At 41.0% G+C, this 19,413-nt stretch overlaps 1 protein-coding gene across 2 annotated transcripts in view; it reads left to right on the top strand.

The window, feature by feature from the left end:
- The window catches only part of ATXN7 (ataxin 7), a 67,083-nt gene that overhangs the window by 27,704 nt on the left and 19,966 nt on the right, over positions 1–19,413 (top strand). For both annotated transcript variants that reach the window (XM_074151675.1, XM_074151673.1), the window contains one exon: positions 2,525–2,629. In XM_074151675.1, the coding sequence (XP_074007776.1) occupies positions 2,525–2,629 (105 nt within the window). The remainder of the gene's footprint in view (positions 1–2,524; positions 2,630–19,413) is intronic.

The raw sequence follows: 19,413 nt of genomic DNA, 5'->3' as shown, positions 1-19,413 counted from the left end.
AGAGCGCTGGGCGGTAGATGATCTTTTACACTGATGTGTGTGATCTGGCTGGAGTCTCGTGCGTGACTTCTTTGAAATCACAGTTGTGATTTTGGGTGTTCAGCAAATCCTTTTCTCTGTGTCGGCTGGTTTGACTCTTTGAATGATTCTTTATGAATTTGTGTATTTCCTAGTATTTTTGGCATTGCTTTCTGTCACTTGGAGCTTTGATTGTAAAACTCCGGAGGTGTGCTTCACAGGGTAAAGGAAGGTCGTAAATCATTCAGATTTCTTGGGCTCCCCAAACTGAAATAGGAAAACATTTTTATTTACATCAATTTCTGCCAATTGGTTTCACTTGTCATTTAAAATTGCAGCTCTGTATTGCCAGCAAATATTCATAAAAGGGTACTTAGAGCGAGCGGGATGCCTCAGACTGGTGTCAAGGAGTGCTTTATCTCGCGAGAAACCCGGCAGCAGGCAATCCTCTCCTCCTGTTAACGATTTCCTCTGTGCCACACAGGCTGGTGCAAAGCCTGCGAACACCGTGCTGTCTGAAAAGGTTTGCTTACGAGAACAGGTTACAGTTGGTTAGGTATTAGACAGTAGTAGCCTGTCTGTACGCTATTAACAGTGTAAATAGCAGGCAGTGCGCGCTGTTCTTGTCCCATTCATCAGGGTGTAGAACTAGTCAAATGGAAGTGACCCTGCAGTATTTGCTTGCCGGGTGGAAACTTTCTTACGCAGGCATACCCAAAGAGCTCCTGCATGGAATATTAGCGATGACTTTTAAGTTTATACTTTTTTTTTTTTTTTTCCTTAACTAGCTTAATATTACGTTACAGAAAATAGATATTGAAAAATAGAAGTTTATTATTCCTATCTGATTCTCCCCCTGCATGTATTTACTCAGTTTTGCTTTGCTTGCAGTGTTAGGTGTGCCTGAGGTCTTAATAATTTTTTTAATAAATATTATTTTAAAAAAATAAGCAAGAGTCACCACTTAATGAAGTGCAAAGCAGTTTATAACTTATTATTTATTTAGCGTAACCTCAGTTGCAAAAAGGTGCCTGGGATTTAGATAAGCGTAGCTCTGATCTGTCACAGCCATGTCAGATGTCCACGGTCATTGTCTTTGCGTCCAACTGCAAAATCCAGTTGCTGCTGTTATTGCAGGTATCGTGCTTAATTTTAATGTAGCACTAATAAGGTTTTTGGAAAACCTGGGATAAACCTTATTTTTAAAGGAAAAGTAATTAAATTTTTATGATGAAGGTACTTATTACAAAGGGTGCCCTTAATTCTGGAAGCCGTTTGGTGTGGATACGTTCTTTTGTCTGCCAGGAACAAAGTGGATCCATGGGGCTCTACAGGGCGGAGAGCGTTACTCTGCCAGCGGTTACCTTGGGTTATGGCACATTCACTCTTAAAATGCAGCCCACTCAATTAATTTCATAATTGGTGTTCCATTAATGAACAAAAATATGGGTGGTGTTAAAAATACACATGGGCAAATGAGTACCTTTAAAACAAAACTCTGGGGTCAGTTCTAACACAGAGGTAAATAAGTTTAACTTAATTTCTAAGTTACTGTTAACATAAATTGATTACTTGAGTATTTTTTTTAAAGAAAATAAGTTTTCTTATATCAGTTTTAAACCTTTAATACTGTTATAGATCCCTTCGCTACGCGTTTTAGCAATAATGAATTTATACTATATATGTTTGCAGTTTCCTATTTTTCGTCTTCTAATGATTGAATAACACTTTGTTATATAAATGTAATATACCTTTAAGTTGTGTAGTAAATGTTGTATTTAATGCTCCAGTAGTCTCTGAATGCAGTTCTAAATGTTAAGCTATATTCTTAAGAAACTGTATTCTTAAACACAAAATTGCAGGAACTAATTTTATTCGTAAAAGTCTGCAAGTATGTGTGTTATCTCTGAAATCCACACATGCTCTGACATACTGTTATCTCTAGTTCTCTCTCTTATATAGCTGTTACACAGGTCTCTGGCAGCAGATGGCTGGACTATAATGCACTGTTAAACAAATAAAACCATTAGGCATGTAATACTGCCTGGTAAACGACTGTGTCTTTAAAATGGTTTAAAAAAAATAAATAGAAAATAAAGTTCATTTTTTAATTCATTTAATGAAATTGGAATAAAATCCAAACCCCTTTCAGAATACGTAAAACATCCCCTCTTATGTTGTGTTTGTCATTTGAAGTCAGTCTTTTTTTTTTTTTATTACATTCTTGCGTCTGGTATAAGATAATCAGTCCTAAATCAGTTTTCTAATAGATGTTTTCTACAAGTAATCGTTCATTTTACATTTATCTTTGTAGGAAGATTTTTGCTTTTGTAATACTCCAGCACAAAATTATCTATTGCATTATATGCTCTTTTTTCCTCCTTTTCAAATTTGCTACAAATGTATTAAAATTATGATTCAACACTAGTGTCATGGCTCTGTAATTAAACTGTTTTTCAATAATTGTCAGCAGCTGAGAGATGCCATTTTGTCTTTTTGTTTTTAGATATGCCAATATTTGGTCTTTGCCCGGCTCATGATGATTTCTATTTGGTGATGTGTAACCACTGTAATCAGGTCGTAAAACCACAGGCATTTCAATCACATTATGGTAAGTGCTTAACTATTTTTAATAACTAAGGGTGAGGTTAAATCAGGATTAAGCCTGGCAATTTTTTTTTTTAAATTGATGGTACATAGATCATTACATTATAAATAATGTCAAAGAACATAACCTGTGTTTAATCATTTTACATATATTATAATGCAGTTATGTAAAGATCTTGTTCCTTTTAATTTTTTTAATGCCTTCTTGAAATGCTGCATATCTACGGTTCAATTTGGAAATGACATATATATGGTGTATTCACAGACAGGATGTGTAGTGTGTTTGTGTGTGTCATTTCTCCTTGTGTATTTATACAGATTATTTTTGCACGGGTTCTGTTAGTGTCAACTGTGAACTTGAGCTTAAAGCTGAACTTCCAAATTTTGTTATAAAACATAGTATGCTTCCGATGGCCAGTAAGCTTGCTTATTTATTTTCATAAGTATTAATTTGTATTTGTTTTACTGGTCCGATGGCTTTGTATATAAACTATGCAAGGAAGCTCTTGTTGTGTTGGTTGGTGTTAGACAGTGTTTATAGAGGACTGGAAAAATGTGAAGCGCTGTGCAAGCTCAAGTGCTCTGTTACTTCCTACAAACCAAACTGGGGGAGGTTGGCAGTTCTTTTCCACGCTCTTCTCAAGACTAGAAATTAATCTCGAAACAATTTCATGCCAATATTTGGATGAGAGGTTTTGGGTATTCAGCTTTTTGTTTCCTGAGAAATTCAGGAGGTGTTTTCTAACCAAGTGCTAATAAAAGAGACAGGCAAAGCATCTTCTCCTTCCATAGCATCTCCTTCCAAGCATCCTCCTCCTCCATTCCTTCTCCAAAGCATCCTCCTCCTTCCCTCCGTGTGTGTGTATTTCTATGTGTTCCCTTTTTTTTCCTAGCCCAGTGCACCTACTGATTGCCTCAGTGTTTAAAAGGATAGAAAATTCTGGGTATGGGTGGGGAGGCTCTTCCAGTGTTGAGAGCGAGGAATAACTTTTCTTGCATCTTAAATACGCCAACCCTTTGGCAAGAAAAGGCATACTCACTTCTGCTGCTTCCTGGAGACTGGGATAGGTCTTCCTACGCTGTGCAGAGGGTGAAGTTCTTACCCTTTCCACCTCTCACTTGGGGTTTTTGTGTTATAATGCCTTATGGATTATACCCTGTCCCTTGCTGCTGGATTTCTGCAGTCGTGTCACATAGTGTCTTGGAGAAGAACCTGATGGGTCTTATGACATAATTCTTAATAGTTTGGTTGTTATTCTCTGGATGACAGTAGTAATAAAATTTAAAAAAAAAAAAAAAAAAAAAAAACCAAACCCAAACACAACACAATTTTGTGGACATAATTCTCCAGAGGTGCAGGGAGCTGGAAGAACAGAAGGGTATCAGCTTTTCTTACTCTGGTTGCTCTAAGCCTTTGTATCAGCTGAGAGCAAGTCCACCCCTTGCCAGTACGATTCCTCACCTGTCACTGAGTATCAGTTTGGGACGTCCAATAAGTCCTTCTAAAATATCAAATTAAATTGATTCTGACAGTTAAAAATAAATTTATGGGGGAGGACTGGATGGTACCCAGTTCTGGGTGTTGGCATATTAAATCTTCCGTCTTGAGGTCAGTAACATGGAACTGGCTCAGGTTGGTAGTGATGGAGAGCAGACACTTTGGGTTGTCCCTCTGAAATGAGCAGCTGATCTCCAAATACTGCCTAACAAACAGATATATGTACTGTAGGAACCAGTATCGTAGTTGTTGCCTAATGGGCAGATTGAAGAAGCAGTTCAGGAACTGAGTAAGAATGGTATTGCTGCTTGGCCATGGACATGAAAACATGGGGTGTTGTACTTGTAATGCTGCTTCTACCAGTGTTAAACTTGTTATGTGAAGTTAATTCAAACTCTTCTGTAAGCACTACTTGCCATTTAAAAGGGACAGAGCGAAGAGGGAACTGCAAGATGAAGGTATGGAAAATATATTAAAAATACTAATATAATGTTCCCATTCTGTATCACATTATAGGAGCGTAATCTCTAACCATGAAACTTTCCCTAATGTAAACCTTACATCAGTGGCAGATTGATACTTTGAGAGCAATGTGGAAGGAGGGGATGGAAATGATGAGGTTATTCTTAGTATTTCTCAAGCCCATTCTGAACAATGAGGACGCCCGGCACGGGCTGCGGGCGTGCAGAGGAAACAGGCGGGGTCATTCTGATGAGAAAAACAGGCTTGGGTGGGGTGAATGTCATTAAAGGACTTTAGTGTGCCAAACTAATAGCCTCAGAGAGGTAAGAAGGTTGACTTGGGGATTTTGTGTAGCGCCAGCTCTCCTTGCTTTTTATCAGCCTTCATGTTCTTGAAATCCTTACGCAGTCGTCCCTCGTTTTAGCTAAATTGAATGCGAGAGCTGATAAATACGGCAGGTGATTGATCACCAGGCAATGCTGTATTTTTTTTTTTTTAACACAATGTACTTTAGGAGAAGGAAATTGCTGAAGTCCTCAAAACACACAGTTCTTTTAAAACAAAGTACACTATAATGATAACAAGAAAATAAAACACTCTCTGGATTTATCACAGTCAGTTTTCCCTGAATTAAGTCTTTTGTTTGTGGCATTATTTCAGGGATGGATAAAGGAGAGATTATTTCAATAAGTTCTGAAAAATTACAGTGTATCAATGAAGCTGTACCTTTGTGATGTTCTTAGGGTCTTTTAAAGTTGTTTTTAATTGTTACCAGAGAAGAGTAATCTCTTAAAATATTCTGCAGCTCCTGGTGGTATGTGTTGCTTGTACTTGGTGTTCTTGGAAACTTGTCATGTGGGATTTTGTTTTCTGAAGTAGAATACGCTCTTTTAAAATGTCAGTTTTGTCAAAGGAAGGCTAAACAAACTATTAGCTAAACCTAATGAGCTAATTAATTTCTTCCAAAGCATATTTGTGATGAACTACTTAACTAGGTAGGCTGAAAGTGCATTGCAGGACAGACGCTGGCTTTTTTCCCTGGACCACAAGTAGTCAGAAATAAATGTAACCTTGTTCATCAGAATATTTGACCTTTTTAGTAAAATACCTTATTGATACAAACCACAGATTTTTGCATGTAACTGGTACTTTTTACTCTTCTAGTCAAACCCATATTTCATGGGTTTGGCTAGAAGAGATGTTAATTCAAAATTAAATTCTACTTTTTTGTGGTAATCCAAGCAAGCATTTGGAGTATGAATTGTCATTTTAATAGTTTATTCTATACTGTTGGTATATATACTCGCATTGATTTGTAAAATTCGGTGAAGTATTTGGTGTGCATAACACCAGGTGTAGGTTAGTTTTTAAAAGCAATATAATGTTCTGAGGTGTCTGAAGTCTACTTGGGGTATTTCTTCCAGCCTGTGAACAGCAGCTGATGGTCAGGACACTCAGAAATGGTTTTCCCCTCTTGTCCTCGGCAGCAATGCTAGGGATCTGGCGGGGCAGAAGCAGGCCAGGCAGACGAGGCGAGTTGTTGCGAGACAAAACCCCTGTTTGTCAGATCACGGCTGCTTTATTTGTGGGGCTGGGAAAGTGATTTAAGTCCTTTATTGCCAATATTCTTGCTGCTGCTTTTTGAGTGGTTACACTTTGATGGTGTCAGTGTCTTCCTTGGATGGCTCAAGATCAATTCAGAGGTAAAAAATGTAAAAAAAGGTTTAAGGTTCAGGCATTCAGTCTCATGGGTGAAGCACCTGAGATTGCTTGTCATGATGACCTCTTCTGAGAAAATACTGTGTTTTTCTCTAGCTGGAGTATTTATCCACACTCTGATGATCGTGTGCCAGCCTCTCCAACTTCCATGCCACATAGGCCCTCCCTCTCTATTCAAAACAGGTATATTTCTGAAGACTCTGCACAGTTTCCTCTCTTAACATATAAATTCTCATGGTAAAGATGACTTTGCTGTCTGTCACATTGCTAACCATCGTGCTCTTCAAGCATGCCCCCTCAGCAGACAGCGGGATGTGCCTGTGTCCCTTTTATTTCCTCTCTGTCCTTCCCACCAAAACGTGCTCGATACAGCTCCCGCGCTGCACCGAGAAGTTGCTCTTTGAGGAAGCCATTGCAACAGTTATTTCAGGTTGTTCATGGAAACCCTGAAGCGATGTGGGTTTTGGGGCCGTATGACCTTTCGTTAGTATTTCAGGCGTTCAGCGGGTTTATCGCATCTCCCTGTGGTTATCAGCCTCCTGTCTGAGGAGAGCTGCTGCTCTGCACCATCTGGGTTGCTTTGTGGCTCAGAAAGGAGACAGCTCAGCGGTGTGGAAGTGGTAGCATCAGTGTAGAGACGTGGGGTTTATTCCTTCTAATTTCTCCTAGGTTTTTTTGCAGAGTTGTTTGTTTCCTCTGTGCCTTGGTTTCCATCAATACAAAGTGGGGTTAAACTCTCGGCAGTAATAACGAAGGCTACCTGTAAAAGTTAAACTGAGAGTGCCTGTGAGTCATGTAGTGATTATGAAAACCATTAATACAGTACATATTGGAAAGACATGATGATAGTGTGTTGGGCTGTTGAGTCATTAAAAAGCTATGCCCAGTGTTTCGATTAACTTCCATGGGTTTGGCGTGCAGTGGCAAAGGTGAGCAGCACTGGGAGCTTCGGTTGCTGCTGCTCTGAGCCGGTGGGGAATCGCTTAAGCATTTCATTTTGATCAGTGTGTGTTTAAACCTGAAGCGTAGGGTTCAGAAATGGAATAATCATACGGACTTGCCCACCTTATGTGATTTCTAGGAGGTTACGAGACTGGAATAGAGAAGGTCGTCACACAACCTTGTGTACTCAGCCTGGAGAGTCTCAGAGGGCAGATTCTGGCAGTAGAGAAAGATGGTCACTTGTGTTGCTTGCGTCCATCCTGCAAGTCAGTGTAAGGTCTCTCCTGAGTCTCCTTCATTGTACAGCTCTAGTCCTTCCTCCCCCAGCCATTCTCACACCCACCTTTAGTTAGCAGCTTTACTACTTTGGTTAGACGTAAGAGGTTTTTTTTTGGTGTTGGTGTTAAGTACTTGTTGTGATTTTAATTGGGATAAATGATCCGTTAACTATCCCTGCTAATACGCTTTTGTATTTCGGATGTTTTATCATATGTAATTTAAGTATTACAGTCCCTGCAGCATTACATACTTGGTTTCTTCTGATGTACTGTGAACTGAATATGAATTTGTCCTACCCTCTTTCTGTTACCTCAGATTTGTCATCAGCTAATTGTTCTGAAAAATCTGACATCAGTATTTAATATTTTTAAGTTTTATTTTGCGAAGTTCTGCAGATGGTGTTTGTTTAGAATAGAATGGAGCCTTTAGCGTGGATTACCACGTCAAAGATAGTGTCTGTACAAGGCAGCATTCGAAGCAGATAGGAAAAGAAAGGAATGTACTGAATCTTGTTCCAAAGCCGTTGGACCTGAGGAATTTGGAGTTTGTTGTTTGGTGGGGGATTTTTGTTTTGTGTTGTGTTGTGGGTTTTTTTCTTTGGTTCTCTTTTTTTTTTTTTTTTTTTCCTCTCGTAGGAGATTGTCTGAGCTCATCTGCATTTTGGAGGGATAAGCTTTCATTATGGCCTGCATACTTTTGGCAGCAAGTAATTTGTTTCAGTAATTAAGTGTCCACTGTTCACTAATGTCTTTTTAAAGCAGTATGAAAACGTTTTATTGAAATCATAGGAATTTTCTTGGGTATCAGTTATCTTATGTAGTAGTCTAATAACCAAAATAAAACTTGAATATTATATGGTGTCTCACAGATGTGCTGGAGTAATCTGCAAAGCATATTGCCAAACGTGCACAGGTGGCATTTGGCATATTATGGCTCGAGTTAATGTATGTGATTTAACAAATTATCATTGGCAGCTTCAGCAGCTTCTGTTTAAATACACAGCCCTCTCACAGCAGTTCGCAGAGTCCAGATTCCAGCAGTTGGATCTTACTCTCCAGGTCCAGCAACAACTAGTTTAATTTCTTCTTGGCAGAGATTTGAGAAATTCTGTAGCTTTTGCAAGAATCATCTTGGCATATTCCCAGAAGGGAATGGGCTCAGAGGTCGCAGAGGATTCATTTCAGAAGAAAAAATGTTTTGGCTAATTATTTAGTTATTTAACGATGCATTATTTAAAAATAAGAAAGTATTACCACCTGGAAAGAAAGTCTGTAAATATGTGTTGGGGTTTGAAATGTGTACCCCAAAGCCATTAGCTGAATACCTAATGTGCTTTTTTGGGATTTAAAGTCACAAACAAGTTCTGCCATGCAGATTTTAAGGAGGGATGAAGTTAGGTGCTGTGGTTAATTGTAACATCGCAAACGGTTCACGTGCAGAAGGTTATTTTTGTAAGCCTAATGGCTGTGGTCTTTGTTTATTACGTGAAAGCCAAGGGAGTCTGTTTTAGAAGCTGATGGCAGTTTTCTAGTAAAACTTCCTTCTTTTTTGTGGGTACGTGGATTTGTCAACCTCTAGTTGAAGACATAAAGCAATTTTAAGTATCGGCTAACAAAAAGAGGTGATGTTCAGCTTCAGATTTAAAAAATAAATGAATTGTTCAGTTTACTGCTTACCATGTAACTCATGTTATTCAACCCACAGCACCGTATGTGCTAAAATATTTTAAATTCTAAAAGTGCTTTAGTGTGCTCTTGGCTTTTCTTACCTTTGGTTAGCATGAATCAAATTTCATGCTGTTCTGCCGTAGCAGAAGACCTACATGCAGAAATCCTTGTGTTTTATTACTGGCTGGATAGAAAATATGTTTTTTTTTATTCTACACGTAATAAAATGTTGAAGTATTTTGAAACAAGGCTAACATACAAAATCATACAAGGGTTCTATGAAAACGCTGTTCTCTTACAGTGATCTTCTTCTAGGCATTTGGAGACTGGAACAGACTGCTCCCTTTTCGAGGTAAACATTGACGGGGAAGAACAAGTGCAAAGAAGGAAAACGAAGATACTTATCTTTGTGGGAAAAGAGGAAGCCGTGCCACATTTGCTGTCGCTTACAGAAATAGTTGTTCAGCAAGAGGGAGAAAGTTAGTGTATTGATCAATAGATTTGAGTAAGATCTAAAGAGAACAAGTAGTTCTAATAAAAAGCAGCTGTTTGAGTATATTTGAGTGCAGCTTTGCTTTGAAAGAAGCCAGCTGGAATAGTTGCATCAGGTCTGCGATTAAAAATGATTGACAACGAGAGAGTTAACCAATCTAGAAGTCGGTGTTAAGTTTCATCATTCAAAATCCATTTTGAGTGATGAAACGGCACGTGGAGCAGAGCGCAGCTGTCATAACCATCACTGCAGATTTTCTGCAGGTTGAGGGAAGGCTGTTATGCATCGGCTTACGTGCTCCGTATCCTTGGAAGGTTTCCTTCCCTGCTAAAAGGGTTCTTTCTAACGCCTAAGCCACTCCTTCGGGCTGGAGCTCGGCCAGCGGAGGTGGCACGCATTGCGAGGGCAGGCCATGGGCACACAGGGTTTGGCTGGCAGCCCGAAGCTGAGTGCAGAAGAACGAAGCTGCAACCTGTTTAAGAGCTGGGGAGGTGGCAGAAGCCTGAATCGGAGTGGAAGAAAAGGCAGGACTTCTGCTGTTGTGGAGGAGAGCTGGGAGTGTGTCAGAGCCATCGAGATGCGAACTTGGTGTTGGAAATTAAACTACTAGAAGTAGTTTAATTTCAAAAGCTAACCACAGGCAGATCAATTATTTATAAGGACTTCCTCATTTATTTTTTGGGGAGAAGTATGTGTGCTCATGAACTGTGTGGATTATTCCAAGAACTGCAAAACCTCAGATGAACACCACAGCGCTTCGTGATTCCAGGGAGACGTATTCTGGGAAACTTGTAAAACAATGTTGAGTATTGAACTGTCATGAACAAAATAGTTTGGGTTGTTTTTTGCCTTTTTTCTTTTTTTCTTTCATGGAAGCACATAGTTTCAAGTGGCACAGACTGTACGCTCTCATCCCACCAGCCGACTCTCAAACAATTGCTGCACTTGGAAGAGAGAGGATTTGCACATAGTCTTTTTTTTTTTTTTTTTTTTTTTTCCTCTGCAAGCACAGCTACAAAGGTCAGATAGGAAATCTCATCAGTAACCATCAATTACATTATTCTTTTGGCCAAGATACCACTGCTCCAAGCTCCGAGCTGTGCAGCACCTGGCTTGGGCAGCAGCGGGCAGCGAGTGCGGGCAGGAGGCGGGCAGCTTTGGCCAGGGCTGGGTCAGCACAGCTGGAATGAAGTGGTTTGCAATCTGGGTGTGTATATGTCCGAGGAGGGGAAAGAGAGGACACGGGGGAATAGCTAAAAAGGGAAATGTAAAACAAAGAACTTGGGTAAAATACGTATAAAAAGAAATGGATGAAGACAATAAGGAGGAAGCTAAATAAGGAAGGTAGGAGAAGTGACCTTGCAGGAGGGAGAATGAAGTAGGTATGGTGCTGGTTTTATTGCTCTGTTATTGAGGGGGGGGAAGTAAAAGAAAGCAGAGGTTTAGCCGGGCAAAACAAACAAAGGGGTTTTTTTACTAGTTTTCCTCTCTTAATGTTTTGCTGCAATGCTATTAGTGTGGTTTGTGTAACATCGTGGCATTCTTGGATATGGTACGTTTTGGTGGGTGGTGGGAAGGAACAAAGGTGCATCCTACTTGGGACAGTTGTCCTGGCTTTATCAGGCACTGACCTCAAGGAAAGAGAAGGATATATGCACGTGTGTGCACTTATAATGGGCCAGGTTTAGGTTTGTCTTCTGACACATCGCTTTTACTGTTTCCTGCTGGACTTTTCAAGTTTATTTAAAAATTCTTATTTTCTGTACTCTAAACAATACTTTTTTAGAGAGTAGGAGGTGCATAGGATGTATGGGTAGTTTTCATGCAGGTTTTGCAGTAAGAGGAATTCCCACCAGTTCCTTACAAGCAGAGAGAAAAGAAGGTTGTGTGCTAAATGGAAGAAAGTTCCCCACACTGGACCTACATAAAAGCAATATTTTGTAGGAACTTCTTCATCTGCTGCCTCGGGAAAAGTAGGCAGTATTCAGAATACTCTAGTCTTGCCTACAGCAATAGTGCACCAAATGGTAACCAGGTGTGTTTGTGAGTGTTGTGTTTTTGGAAAAAAAATGAGACAATATTATTCCTACCAAATTAAAAGATATTGATAATGTTTTGGTTTTAGGCACAGCTACAAAGTAGGCAGGCTGCTATGTAGTTTACTTAAGCATCAGTTTTCACCTGTTACTTATTTACTCACTCATTTTTGATCACCGGTTTGCTGGCTTTTTAAAAACAAATTTCCAGGTATTGACATGATACTGCTTTGGATTTTATTCTTCCAGGCAATATGATCACTTAAAATCTAACATATGATACACACAAAGTCTACGAACTGTGTTTTTAAGATATTACCAGAAGAGGGAGCGTATAACACTTTGTATACAATGAAGCCTGTAAGTTTATTGACGAACAGCAATCAATAACCACATGCTTTATGTAATAAGTTAAAAAAAAAAAAAAAAGGCAGTCTGAAGTTCACTTTCAAAAGTGCACAATTAATGCCAACTTTTTAAGCTCTTCATTAGGCTTAAATCAGTTTAACACTAAATTATATCCAAGTGATATAAATGGCCTTGAAGTCAATTCAGATTCCTAAATGTTGTGTTGTGTCTGCCTGTAACAAAAAGATTCAAACAGCTTTTCAGTAGCTGTCTTGGATTAGCTCTTGCAGTACCCAGCTTTGTAAGAGCTCCATAACAATGTGAAACTTGAAAATAATTACAAATATCTTTTCAAAATGTAGAAAATAACAAACAGGCACAGATAAATAGGATATGAAATTTTACATAAGTCTGTGATACTATTACTGGTTAAATAGACCATTATTAGCTATCTTGGGCAGTAACAGCCAAAATACTTCCAAACCATATCATCTGCTATTGATGAGACAAAAACTTAATGTAGTGCTTGTATAGAAAATCAATATCTTTACTTTATAATTTATGTAGATGTTCCTTCAGTTGTCATGCAGCAGGGCAACAGGTTAATCCTTTGAACAACAGCAAATTGATGTAGGAGGAAAAAGCCATCAGTGTGTCTAATATGTAAACTCCTAATAAACTTTGCTTATTCTGCTGCCTCATACAACTTCTGCAATATCTGAGACCACTGCTGGCCACAAAGACTGCAGTTACATTTTAACTTCTTTCCCCAGGTTGTATTAGAGAAAGAAGAGCCATCATGAAGAGATTTTTGTCCTCTTTTCTGTTCCCCAAATAACGAGTTGCCCGTGTTGGTATGAAACTCTCTCTTTACACTAGTTTGTAGAGGATGCAATTAGACCAGACTCCTGGAGAGTTGAAGCAGTTCCTACGTAACTGAGGTTTTTTCCTTGTTGTTTGGCAAGGTTGTCAGAAAAGTCTTTAACTCGCAATTCTCTATAAAGTAGCTTTTCACAAGGAAGTAGTCTCTTTTAGCCAGATCACCTTCTTACGTCTTTACCCCATAGGATTTTCTTCCTCACGCAGGCAGAAGTTTTATTGTGTCGTGTTCTCTATGTGGGACCCCGCAGGTTGCACAGAACCTGTTTGTCGTGTCTGGCGGTGGGAAAGGGCTGTGTGTTTCTGCAGTGCGTTGCGGCTAATTCTGTGGGGTAGGTAGAAGGTGCACCCCTTTCAGTGTGCCCTTCCACCTTTTCAGCCTCAAGCTTTCATATGTTTGTGGGTTATTTGTAGAGCTGGATTTGAGCTGATCGGAAGTTTTGTGTGATATACTTGGATGGTTTTAAGAGCTGTTCATTATTGTCTGCAGATATTCACGTGGAATTTATAGCTCCTCTCCTTGCTAAGAGGAAAATTGGCTGTCTCCTTTGTTACTGTGTGGCTGAAGACTTCATTTGAGTTCGTAGGCTAAGCATTTTGATGTTCTGCTGTATTAGGGTGGACTTAGTGAAGTAGTTGTTTTCATTTCTTTTACTTTTCTAGATCATAATGAGAAGCCTTACAGTACTCTGTAGGGCTCTGGCCCTTTCCATCGTTGGCATGGGACTAGCTAGCACTCATTTTCTTTAGTTTCATTTTGGCTTACAGCCTCTGAGGAGCCACACGTAACCATGTATGTGCCTGGACACAATCCATGTTGGCCCTCTCCTGGCCCCTAAGGTCAAAGGAAAGGTTTTAAAACCTCCACAGTTCAGTCCCCTCCCCAACATAGTGCCATGTACTCTTTGACCAAAGGTCATCATGTGGGTCACAAAGCTATCCACCAGCCAGCTTCTAAAAATACTTGTGACTACTTTGATAGCCACAGAAGTGGTATAAACTTATATATGTGCATAGTATTGTAAGGCTTGATGCTCACATCTTGCTTGTCACGACTGAATGACAGCTAGTGTCACTTAATTTTGGTTCCTTTCTTCGTGCAGCATGCTCTCCATAGGATTGATCAGTGTTCAGAATGAGGATGGGTACTGACCTGTAGGACCATACCCATCACCTTTTTCTGTGACGACAAGAATGTACCCAGGGAAGCTGGAGGCTTGGCAAGTTGTTAGGATGTGCTGAAAGCCCTGATGAGCTCCTGGGCTCCTTCCTGTTTCCTTTGCCCTGGCCCAGTTGTCCAGGTGGCAGTGGTCCACAATAGCTGTGGCTGTACGCTTGAAATCTAATGTACTACATGTCTTTTTTCTGGTTTTTAGGCCCTAAAAATGGCATAAGTGTATATATAATGCATTTTCAGCCTCCACTCTCTATGCGTACACATGTATGATATGGGTAGCACTTATATTTTGTATTTCTGGTATAAACAAGCACATTGTGCAAGGGGAGTTGATGCTAAGGCATAAAATATTGTCATTTGATTGTGCACCAACAAGCCTGTCAAGTTGTTCCTCTGTACTCAGTCATCCATTTTATTTTGGACTCACTCCACTTCTCTAAAACCTGAGAAACTTCTAAGTGTGCCCTCTTGGAAAACACCAAAACTAGAAATTTTGCCCAATATATTTGTGTTTTCTGTAGGATGTAAGACATTCCAAAGCGGCAGCTGCTAGAGAGAAAAATCCACTGATTTCAAAATCCATTGCCCTGTGGTTCTGGAGGTTCTGGGAGTTTCATTCATGATGGTACTTCGGGGCGCTCATTCCCAGATTCAGAAAAAAAAGTCACATGAAGCCTTAAATACAAGTCAGCAGCACTACTTTTTATATGATTTTTGCCTCTCCCTTTGCTAAGGCTGGTTTCGTGGTGTCTCACAGTGTATGGCAGCGTTCTTTCCATGCACCCTCTGTAGCAGCAAAGTCGGTTTTCCAAGTAGCCATGCTGGGCTTCTCGATTGATCAACTTGAAGAAATTTGCTGTTGGCTCAAGGCCCATCATTCTCTTCCTTCCAGGAAGAGTAATAATAGTAGCCAGTAACCAAACAATCTCTTTAAAGCAAAATATTTACAACAAAATCATGTTAGACAGTACTCAATGTAAACATAAGCAGGCTGCAGTGTAAGCAAGCCCAGCTTATGCAGTGTTGATATCAATTGGATGAAATTCCTCGGAAATCTAAATTATTTTTTTTATGTAACCCTCAAGACTTTTAGGAACTGGCAAACTAATCATTACCGCAGCTCACAACATGGTTCTTTGTCATCCCCAGTTGCTCAGGCCTCCAGCCCGTTCCCTGGGATCGAGTCACACTTTAATTCTTGCTGGTCCTCGCTCGGTTAATTGCGAGCTTTGGCAGAGGAAGGTTTGCGGTTTGTGAGACTGTCAGGCCTTTGAAGGGATGGTTTTGCTCTTTGTTACGGAGAGAAGCAGATGGTGGGAAGGCTGGAACGGAGCGGTCAGGATTGGGGGAGAGGGCAGGGACGCTTTCTGCTGTGGCAGTGTGAGTTCCCACCAGCCAGCTGAAAGCGATTGTGAAATCAGTGCCTGAGATTGCTGAATTTTGAGAAAGGATAAGCGGGTTGTTTCATGTGCAGTGGAGATAATGAAGCCTGGTCGTCTGTGGCTTTGTCCTGTGTGTTTTGCCATCGCTCTCCCTCCTGTTGCAACACCTCCTGCTCAGTGCACATACGTTTCATGGCATGTTTCACCTTTTTTTCTTTCTGTTGTTGTTGTTTTGGGGTTTTTTTTGTTGTTGTTGTTTTTGCCTGACAGTTTAATAAGACATATACATGCCACAGCTAAGCTGGAATGTGAACGTGATGACTGGCCAGTGAAGATCTTCCTGCTTTCTTTCCATAAGAGCACTGAGAGGTCTCCTACCTTTGCTGTCTGAGTGCTGATATTAATGCTAATGATAAACCCCAGTATCTTTAGGACTTCTGTTGGTGGCGGGGGTGGGAGGGCACACCACCTCAAATCTAGCTCTCCAGTTTTCTTAAAATTAACCTATTGTTTCAAAATACAGGACACTAAGATGTAGACAAGTGGAAGGAGACATGGTAGAGCTGCATTTATCTCACTTCACAAAACCAGACAAGAAAATACAATGTCAGTAAAAGATTAAAAGTTCTCCAGCCAGTCTTAAAAACTATTTTCTTGGCAATGCAAAATGTGCAGAATACTTGTGTAGAATGATTATTTTATTTTTAGTATTTTTTGGCACTTCTTAACATTACGCCATGCTCGTTCATACCAGGGAGCTGCTGTATGCGCGTGCATAGTGATGGCATCACACATGATACAAATATCTTTTCATGTTACATGCGTTCAGTGAGGAAATGAAGGAGCGGGTTGATGCCGTTCTTTACGTTACCTTAAGTAGTAGGAAGCAAACTTTTCTTCCACTGCAATGGTTTCAGCACAGTTCAGGCTGTCCTCCTTCAATGATCTTGCAACACCAAAGACCTGGGAATTAGGATCTCTGCAGTGGTGCGTATTGAGCTGTTCTCTCCCTTCTGTCCTGTCCCTCTGAGCTGACGTCCCAGCTGGAGTCCTGTCACTTCAGCCTCGTTCCCTGGGAGCCAGCAGCGTGCGCAGGTGTATGTCCCTTTGTGCGTGTAGATGCAGAAAGTATTATCACAGCTTGCAAGGCTAATTTTAGGCCTCTGAACTTGGGTATTAACTGATGATATAAGTGTTTATATTCAATCTAATGCTGTTGGTGTTCTGGGGCTTTTTTTAAATGACTTAAAGTAGTGTTGATAGAAAATAAAACTTCAAACCTCTTGCAATATTTAGTACCAGGAAAGGAACTTCATCATTTCATTACCTGTTTTCCAACATACAGTAAAATTACTTTTGCATTTGTTAGGGTACAACTGCAGCATGTGACTTAACTGTGGCATCAAGGTGAAACCTCACAAATATTTACTGTATAAAGTTACTTGGAAGCCTTTAGTCATTGGAAAATAGTAAATATTTTCCAATATAAGTAAATAATAGTCAAACGCACAGATTGAGACAGTTGGCATATCTGCTGCTGCTATAACATAAGGAAGCATAAAATCCCGTTGCATTCTCTCTCGGCCATTGTGTGTGTTCCCATGGGCCGCTGTCGTTTTCTCCCCGTGTGAACGTTCCGTCATGCCTCTCCCTTCCATTCCGGCTCCTGCCTTGATGCCCAGCTGCTGGGGTTTCTTAGCGATTGGGCTCTTTGTCCTCACTCGCACTCAGAAGGAAGACAGCTTTCTGTATTGTTCCACATGGGAATTAAATTGCCTGATCTTGGTTGGTTTATATATGGAAAAAGAAAAAAAAAAAAAAAAAAAAAAGTTACTCGCCTTCTTGGTCCTAAAATGAGACTAGACAAAATCAAAGACTAAGAAAGGATAAATTCTAGTTGGTAAGAAAACAAATGCATTAGTGCTGGTTCCCCACGAGGTAGTTTTAAAGTCAAGAATTTTGTGAACCACTAAAATCTGTTGGAGACTTACCCAGTTTTAATTATGAGTGTCAAGTAGAAGAGTATACAATAAAAACAAATCCTCCAAAAACACACATGTCTCTGGTACTAATTTTAGCAGTGGAAGGAGATGTCTTTTAAAAACAGCGTAATCCAAGGAAATGTCTTTGTGTTCCTGAGTTGTCCTGTATAATTAATGGGTAGGTGACATGAGCTGTCAACTTCTCTGGAAATTTAGAGCAAAAGAGGAACTGGTTGCTGCCTCGTGTTCTGAGAGCGTAGACACGGGAAAGATACTGTTTAGTATTTGTAGTTTAAGATTTGGTATTCATTTCTGACCTTGTTAATGGGAGCAGTAGTCTCCAGGACTCTGTGTGGTCCTTTAAAAAAAGAAAAAACCAACCCAAACAAAATCTAGTCTGCTGAAGTGGTGTTCCCTGCTACTGTTTAACTCTTATTAATGAAAAGAAAGTAATAAGCTAACACACTGATACTAATATACAAAGGCATTTGGACAAGCCAACTGCCTTTCCTCTTGTCAAACTTTTTATTTGATTGAAAAAGTGACTTGCTTGGGTTTAAAAAATGAATTTGGGTGTAATTCAATACGTGAGGAAAAACCAGAAATTTCAGCTTTGATTACGGTAATTTAAACCAAGAGCAAAAGCCACAAGCTGTTTCTTCCTATTATTTTTTGTCAGCAGATACACTGTAATTTTTACGAGGGATTACTTAAAAGTGGTCCAGAAATTAGTAATTAGGTAAAAATTGGATTTTAGTAGCTATGCGCTGACTTTGGGTGGAAATCAGACCTTGACATTCAGACCTCAGGGTCTGGAAATCTAGGATGTTGCTACTTATCTGGAAAATCAGGGCAGAAAATACTGGAGTGAGTGTGTGCTGCTGGAGAAGCGCACCAGGAGTGTCCTCTGGCGTGGCAGGGGCCATGTCCTCCTGGGCCACCAACATCCCTGGGAGCTGCACCTCTGGGGATGCAGGATGTCCCCAGGCTGGGTGACAGAGCTGTAAGGAACTGTCCCAACGTGGGGTGGCGAGTACATTTGCTGGAGGAACCATCCCAGTGCCACCAATATGAGCCTGGCAGCTCAATGGGAGAATCACGGAGGGGATTAGCCTCCATCCACACAGCCTGCCACCATGGCTGTATCTAACCTGTGCTCATGCCACCTCGGTGTGCCCAGTGCCCGTGGTGGGCAGCAGGCTTGATGCCGCCTCGGTGGCCCCAGTGCCCGTGGTGGGCAGCAGGCTTGATGCCGCCTCGGTGGCCCCAGTGCCCGTGGTGGGCAGCAGGCTTGATGTCGCCTCGGTGGCCCCAGTGCCCGTGGTGGGCAGCAGGCTTGCAGGGAAAGCTGAGGCTGGCCAGAGGCCCCGGGGCAGCTGCTTGCCACAGGGTGCCTGTGGCTGACCAGAGCCCAGCGCCGGTGGCCAGGTGGCCCCAGGGGCGGCTGGTGGTGTTGCCCACGGGTGTCACGGGACCTCTGCAGAGTCCAGTGAGAGCCGTGGGTCATCTCGCAGCAAGGGATTAGGTGCTGCGAGCAGCCAGGGTGAGCCCGGCTGAAATGTCACCCGGGTGGCCTGGCCCCGCTCCAGACGCAGTCCGCAGAGACTTGAAATCCCCAAAAAAGCTCTCCGAAGCCACAGCTCTGGCGGGTAAAGTGGAAAGGGAGAAAATAGCAATAAAAATGTAGACAGCCGATTGCAATCCTGTCAGGCCTCTGGATGGATTGGTGACTGTTAATCAAAGTGCTAATTAAAGAAAGAAACTATTAAGAGCGTGTTCATTTTCGCTTGTTTTCCTGAGTGCTCTCATCCGTGTAATTTATAAATCAGAGGGCAGATACGTTCCTTGCTGCGGCTCTGCGGATGGCTGGCTGTGGGCAGGATGGTCTGTGCCGTTACAGCTCCGTTTTGGAGGAAATGGGAAA

This window comes from Numenius arquata, chromosome 8, assembly GCF_964106895.1.
Source record: "Numenius arquata chromosome 8, bNumArq3.hap1.1, whole genome shotgun sequence".
Taxonomy (NCBI): Eukaryota; Metazoa; Chordata; class Aves; order Charadriiformes; family Scolopacidae; genus Numenius; species Numenius arquata.
The sequence above is the reverse complement of the archived record's forward strand: the minus strand, read 5'-3'. Positions and strand labels throughout refer to the sequence as shown.